The 8,204-nt window shown below is 36.1% G+C and overlaps 1 protein-coding gene across 1 annotated transcript; it reads left to right on the plus strand.

Annotated features, from left to right (window-relative positions):
- The first annotated feature begins 6,876 nt into the window (after positions 1–6,876).
- LOC113360361 (F-box/kelch-repeat protein At1g57790-like) lies at positions 6,877–7,512 on the plus strand. Its single transcript, XM_026603876.1, has one exon. The coding sequence runs from the start codon at positions 6,877–6,879 to the stop codon at positions 7,510–7,512; it is 636 nt and encodes a 211-aa protein (XP_026459661.1).
- The last annotated feature ends 692 nt before the right edge of the window (positions 7,513–8,204 follow it).

Genomic DNA, 8,204 nt, shown 5'->3' on the forward strand with positions numbered 1-8,204 from the left:
AACTTTGAAGTACTTTGATAAGAAAAGACCACTCTAACCTGTCAAAAGCTTTTGACATGTCTAGCTTAAGTGCTAACCAACCTCCTTCTCTTTGTTTCCTTTTCATAGAATGTATTAGTTCGTGAGCTATGATAGTATTATCATTGATCATTCTTCCTGAAACATAAGCAGCTTCATAAGGAGATATAATTTTTTCCATGATGGGTTTCATTTTAGAAACTAGAATTTTAGAGATGATTTTGTGTGAAGTATTGAAGAGACCTATAGGTCTAAAACATATCACATACATCATTGCCTACTATGTTCCATTGAGACTTGTAAAAGCCAGCCTGAAAACCCTCAGGACCTGGAGCTGACCAACTTTCCATACTCTTTAGAATTTTGAAAAATTCTTCATTAGTAGGTGGTAAAAGAAGTAATCTATTCTCTTCTTATGTGATGATAGTTGGAATCTTTAAGTAATGATATTCCTCAAGTTGGGGGTTGCCAGAAGTACTTATGCTCTTAAAATGTTCTGTGAGAAGTGAAGATTTATCCTCTCTAGAATGTATCCAGATCCTTGAAGAGTCTTTTAAAGAGTCAATGTAGTTCCTTGATCTTTTCCTCTTTGTTAAAGTATGAAAGTATTTTGTGTTATAATACATGTCTTTAACAAAGTTATCCCTTGATTTTTGTTTGTTAAACTCATGCTGAATATTGTGTCATTTATCCAATTCTTTGCTTACCTCAATAGCCTTAGAAGTATTATCTTGTGAGAATAAGGAAGAGCTTGAATTGTAGTGAGTTGTTGTTGGAGAGAGTCCACCTTCTGATTGATATCTCCAAAGTTATTTTTGTTAATTTAGATAAAGCTCTTCTTGTGAACTGATGCTTTTTAACTAATTTAAATATTGGTGATCCTTGAACTGTCTTTTCACATGCTCTAGCTATTTCCATTGCACAAGTTCTATCATGAAGCCAAGAAAGAAAAAACTTGAAAGGCTTCCAGAGTTTAAGTTGAGAATAATCTGTGACTAACATAATTGGGCAATGATCATTTCCAAGTTGATTGAGATGTAACACTTTGGAATCATTGAAAACTATATTCCATTCAGCATTGACCAAAGCCATATCTATTCTGGATCTTTTTTCTCCTGTTCCAGTGTTGTTGTTAGACCAAGTATGACCCTTACCAAGAAAACCCAAATCTTCTAAAGCAATTTCTTGAAGAACAGTATGAACCAAACCATCACTTGAGGAAGAACCAAAAGAAGAATTATCAAGAAAATGAATATGGAGATCTCCCATTAAAACCCAAGGTTGAGAAATATTAAGACCAATGTCTTTTATGAATTCCCACAGAGCTTTCTTCTTAGCATAATTGCAATACCCATACATGCATGATAACAACCATTCTGGTTGGCTAGGATCACTTTGAACAGCTGCATGTATCATGTTATTTTCACAGCTAACAATATCACATACAAATCCATTTTTCCACATTATAACCAAGCCACCGAAAAAGCCTACAGGTTGGAGATATTTAATGTTGGGATATCTAAAAGGAGCTAGAAAACTCTTCATTTTATCTTCATGAAGTTTAGTGTTAGAGCACTGCTCGGTCAAACTCGCATGCGTTGCTATCTCAAGCATGTTTTTCAATGTTAGTGATCAAAACTATAAGTCTTGATTTCTAGTCTCTTATAGCTAAGTCTTGGACTATGATAGTAAGTGTAGTTGAGCTCAAGGACTTCATGGCGATTCATCATACAAGTGGAAGATCTACTCAAGGAACCGGTGTAACTTCTCGACAAAAAGGTATGTGGAGACTTGAACTTATCTGTCACTCAAAAGTCTATCTATTATATCTCCTACTCTTTGAGACAAAAGTCGTATGCTATATATATACTAGATTATACACATTCGGTATTTCGAGCCGAGTATACCTCGCCTATCTATATCTCAAAATATGTGTTGGTAAGCTTTTTGCTTCGACCAAGTTTATTTTACCTAGTGACGAAATTCATGAATGTTTCAATCACTTTGGAAATTGCTTTGAATAGAAATGGTGTAACAACTATATAATGTCCTCTAAGAATGTTTCAATGATTGGAATGAGAGTCTAGATTACATAACCAATGGATTCCTTGAACCGAAGTTCTCGAACTTTGTTGATCAAGAGAACCAGAAGTATGGCAAGTGCCGAGTCCGCGAACTCAGTCCGCGAACTGCCGAAGTTCTCAAACCCGAGAATTTCTGCTGGAGTTGACAAACTACTTGCGTGAGCCAAGTACGCGAACCCATTCGGCGAACCGGCGAAGTTCTCATCCCGAGAATTTCTGCTGGAGTTTGTAAAATCTGTCTGGTGTCTTAAATCCGCAAACCTAGTCAGCGAACTTGAGAAGGTTATATATCTAAAGATGATTTCTGAACTTAATCTTAAAATACCAAGGAATGCTTTTGCAAACCGTGGCTATTAAAGTTCATGAACCGATTCGAGTGAATCAAATCATCTTTGCTTCAATTGTGTCTTGTGTAGTTACATAAGATTTCCTTGCAATTGAACAACTCTTTTAACTAGTTCATTTGAGTCAATCAGTCATTTGTGTATAACAAGATAAGTTTTCGATTTAACGTTTGAGAATAGCTTGAATCTAAATCAGGTTTCCATCTAACAGTGGATATTGATTGCTTTGTAACTACGGCAAAACCCTGATTTGAAAGGTTATATAAGGGGACATCTAGCAACTCTGCAAATTTAATCCCCACACCTTACGTGTGATACTAGTTTGCGTGCTAGAGTTGGTTCTCCTTTAACCTTTGGTTTTCTTCTTCTAAAACCAGGTTAACGACTTATTATTGCATGGGAGTTTAATGCAATGAATAACTGATCCAAAAGAGCTTTTATGAATACTGATTTGATTTCGAAAAGAGATTTTATAACATATGATTAACAAACAAGAAATCAAGATAAAAAACCTAGTTATATGCTGAAATAAATCAGAGAAGAAAAGTATTACCTGATTCCCCTTGTTAGCATATGCAAATTGATTATCTCCAGTTGTGATCAATTGAATAGTCTCAGAGGATGGACTTGGATTCAACATGATGCCTTGAGAAGAAGTCTCAGGAACAGGAGGAAAATCTGTGGAAACCCTATGACCTCTATGACGTTTATCTAATCTACTTTCTTCAACATCCAAAATACCTTCACCCTTAAGAAGAGAGTCTAAGTTGATAACTTCGCCGTCTTTGGGAGGAACAAACGCAGATTTCTTACCAGCTTTCTTCTGAACCTTTCTAACAGCATGAGAAGCTCTTGAAGAAGCAACAAAAATGCTTTTGCTTATATTATTGATATTTCCAACAAAATAAGGTTTTTCATGAGCTTTGTTGAAAAAATTGTAGCCTCTTTGCAAGCACCTCTAGAATGATTAATGATATAGCATTCAGTACAAATGCCTCTTGGTTGGTGCTCAAAGAAAAATTGTTGCCATTTAGTCACTCCAGCATTTGTGGTACATTTAACTCCTCTTCTTAACGGCATAGAAAGATCAACATTGACACAAACTTTTACAGGGTCGCTGCCAATTGGTATGGCATCCTTAGGTTCAATTGCAATCACTTCTCCCATAACTTGACCTATTTTTGTGACAGAAGATACATTCATGTGCTCAGGCAGTAAATATTTAATTTGAATCCAAAATTGTTAGAAACCCCAGTGTTTCTCAGTATAAATCATGCCCGGAATGCAATCATGAACCACAAGAAGATGCTTGTTAATGCTCCATGGTCTTTCATATATCACTTTGTTTATAAGATCCCATTGATCAAACTTGAATATCATGATATTAGGTTCAACTTCTATGATCCTCAAATTCTCCATAGTTAGGAATGACCAGGTAAAAAGAATATGCTTTTCCATAGTATCATAATTCATTCTCCCTTTAATAATGATTTTGCCGATAGCACCGACTTCCCAGTTAGAATCAACATCATTTTCAGTATTAGTGCTTTTGATAATTACCACCTCACTGGTATCACCCAAATCTAGCGTAGCTTGTTTGAACTTGTTGACTAGATCTTCAACAGTGCTTGAATTTTCTTTCTCCATCACACTACTTTCCAGATTTGAGGCCATGTTTTTATAATGAATGTTCAGAGAGATAGATCTGAGAAAATTGAGATTACCTTCGTGAACAGAATGACTAAAAATATCAGTAATATATGGCTTTACTAGTGGGATTTTGAGAATGAGATTGAGCGAGAAAAAAGCTAAGAGATGGATGCATAAGATTTTATTTCTTAATATTGTGGGAACAAAATTTGCCAATAGGATTGGTATTTTGAGCAATATTGTAGTTATCAACTAACGGAAGCAGAAAAATTAGGAAACAAATTAACTGCATACAGCTGACTTTATGGATTTTGAAATTTTTTGAACTGGCACTGAGTCGGGATAGTTGACTACCGAGTTTGAGTGAGTTGGAACAGTTTTTGAGACTTCTTCAGAACAGCACCATGAGCAAAAGCTTTGAATCCAATCCAGTTTAATCCTTTAAGCAAAAGCTTGAAGATATATTCAGCAAACGCTATGATCACAACAATAAAAGATACAAAAGCCACTAGAGAAAAATCAATAAGCAAAAGCATTAAGCGGAAAAAGATAATTAGTTATCCATGAACATCGAATAAGAGAAGAAAAAGAGAACACTAAATTACGAGCAAGAATTATGAAAAATTAGAAAAGAGATGCAGAAAAATAGATTAAGCAATCATACAGTTGAAAAAAAATGCATAATTGGATGAAAAAATGAGAAAACATTGAAAAATTAAGATTACAAAAATGATCGAGTTGACTCAATCTTTTCGCACGATTCGCGGAGCCAAAAAAAAATCAATAAGCCGAAATAAAAGTATTAAGTTAGATAACTGTCTATTTAAAACAACAAATGGGTCGTTTTGTTACGTGCACACTCTTCGAACGAGTGTGCACAAAATTGGACTCTGGTCCGTTACCAATAGAGCTGCAGTGTACCATGTGTAGTTGACATTGTTGTCAATGAGGTCGTGATATATGTAACCAACTCTACTTATCTTTTTGTTGATTCTGATTCTGATCGTTTTAAATATGTAAAGAAAAGAAAAAAAAGGAAAGCGATATATTCTGTTTCCATAAATTAAATATAATGGTGAGAATACCGTCCCTTGTATAAGCTGTGTGTATACTTTTCTTGTTTTCCATCAAAGCTGTTCGCTCTCTTTAGATTTTTGTTCTTCTTGCGATGGATACAGCAGTAGGAGGTGGGAGGAGCAATGGTGGTATTCCACCGGTACCAAAGGCAGCACCATGGCTTGTCTTTCCATATGGAAAAGGTATGAAAACTCAAGCTTTCTATAACATATGTGAACCCAATGATAGGACTTGTGGAAAATCCATACCAGAGTTGAGTGGCAAAATATTTTGGCAGAAACCTTCTCATCAAGGCTGGTTAGTTATTCTGTGCAAGGATAAGAATTACAATTATTCTCCAAACTGGAAACTCGGGGACTGTTTTTTATGGAATCCTGCATCTCTAGAAAACATTCCATTACCAAGTTTACTAGAATGGATTAATAAACCCAAGAAACATGTTCTAATTGACTGTGTTTTGTCATCACCTCCTAGAAGATATGAGCATGAACATAAACAAGACTCTACGGTATTATTCCTTTTCAGCCCATTATTCGACAAGAATTATGACCACGATCATATCTTACTTTTATATTGCCACCCTGGAGACAATCAATGGAGAATAAACAAAATTTCTCGAGGCACAACGGAATACTTCTTAGGGGATGTTAAGTCTCTCCATTCTTATAAAAATAAGTTGTATGTTATGTCTCTATACGAGGATTCACTTCTAGAGATAAATAAAAAACATCTTGTCGACAACAATATCATGACCCTATCTATATGGCCGTTGGAGGTAAGTGACGCAAAGTTTAAACCAGAGGACGGGTTTGTTACTGATTTATTTTATGTGGAATCGGAAGATGAGATTTTTAAGATTTTGATTTATTACAGCCAGAGATGTTACCAACAGAAAGAAGTCATATCAATAGAAGTGTTTAAGTTGGATTTCTCTTCAATGAAGTGGGAGGAGATGAATAGTTTAGGTGATCATGTTATATTCGTTAGTGAGAACACCAGTGTTTGTTGTTCCACGGCTAAGTTGGGCCTCACTGGCGGTTGTTTGTATTACACGCTACCTCACGATCAGAGTTTGTACAAATTTGAAATGAACAGTACTGGTAATGCAGTTATTTTGCCTTGTTCAAAGCTCCAAACTCCATGGTTCCCGTCGCACTGGGTTATGATGATCACAACCAAGCCAGTTGAAAACATGATATGTATTAGTAGTAATAATGAGATTTGGAGTTGCGACGAACACAACAAAGGACAATCATCACAAGAAACAAATCCTTGGGGTATACTTATAACGGACATGCTGCCTCTAATAGCGAACTATCTTCATCAATTGGATTACTTACGTTTTCGCTCAGTCTGTAAAGCAAATCGAGAAATAATTCCAATACAAAAACAGGCTTCAAACTCAACTGGATGTCCATACGTATCTCCATGGCTGGTATTTTCAAGCGGTAACACCTACAGTTTCGTTAATCCAACGAATACTAAAGAGACCTACCTCATTAATTTCTGTGAACTGCTAGCAGGTGCTACAATCCGTTGTCAAAGGGACGGCTGGCTTTTAATGTCGAGAGCAGAAAAAGTATTCTTTTACAATCCCTTCACAAGGGATATCATCGAACTCCCGGACTTACCAGAGCCCTATAACTAATTCTGATTGTGTAGTTTTCGCCATCGGTCAAAGAGGCTTCGAAATTCATACCGCCATGATTATGGGAGGAGCTGATTCTTGGGAGTGGTATGTGTCTCCTAACGCTGATATTAAGAAGTTCATGCCATTATGTAATATTACTCCAGTACTATACAAGAAAGTTATATATTGCGTAGATAATAATGGAACTTTAGGGGCTTTTGATCCAACTTGTGACGATAACCCTTGGAGTGTTCTCACAAATCCCAGCAAACAGTTTGACGATGATATGCATCCCGGTTTCTTGGTGGAGTGTGGAAAAGATCTATTATTAGTGAAACTAGGACATGTTGGCAAGCTGGTTAGGATTTTGAGATTGGATTTATCCGAGATGAAATGGGTTAAAGTTGAAACTTTGGGGAAACGCATGTTGTTCATCAGCTCAACCACATGTGTATCAGCAGTAGCTCCAAATCGTGATATGGAAAACAAAATTTATTTCCCCAGATTGTGTCTGAATGGAGAAGGGATATTAGTCTATTCACTTGAAACATGTAGTTATCACTCATCTGGGGGGAAGCAGCAGCTTCCTGTTAACAATTTTTACGAGACAGAGGGATGGCTTTCTAACTGCACATGGATTCAACCGAATTGGTCCAAGTCCACACCACAAGAGCTCGACTGGTTCAAGCCTCAAAAAGTACCCGGATGACAATATGTTACAGTAATCAACACCGTGGTCATTGAAAGAGCAACACCATAATCATCAAGCACTAGACGAGAATGTAACCTCTTTTATAAAGGGCTACTCTCCTATCTGGTTTGATCGGATTATTACTTCCCGATAGTCATCTATCAATTTTATTTTATTGTTTTATTTTCCGCTGTTTTTTTTTATTTAATCTTGGTAATAACGTTTTTACTTGGGCAAAGGGAAACGGGTGTCAACTCTCTCAGTACTACTTTTTTTAAGCTAACGAGTCGCATAAAATCTTTCGCAAAGCTTGCTCAGAGAATGTTGCAAAATCCAAATGCCTTTCGCGGAAAATTTCTCACATGTAAGTACTTTTCTCATATGACCATTGCTGCAAATGTCAATGTGTTTAAATAAATCAAATGGCACCACTGCTGCAAGAAAATAACACAATAATATCTAGCTGAATAAGAATACCAAGACTGATAATGTACACACCTATAGAAATAACACAAATCCAACATTTAAAGTAGAGAACGTGTCATATGCCCATGACATGACACATCGGTGCATAATTATGTACACGTCTACGAAAATCTAACAAATTCAACATCCACTCACAAAGAACAAGCCAGATCTAATTTCATCCACGATATAATACACTGGTGTACAATTATGTACACATCTACATAAATATAACAAATCCAACA

This window comes from Papaver somniferum, chromosome 3, assembly GCF_003573695.1.
Source record: "Papaver somniferum cultivar HN1 chromosome 3, ASM357369v1, whole genome shotgun sequence".
In the NCBI taxonomy this organism is placed as follows: domain Eukaryota; kingdom Viridiplantae; phylum Streptophyta; class Magnoliopsida; order Ranunculales; family Papaveraceae; genus Papaver; species Papaver somniferum.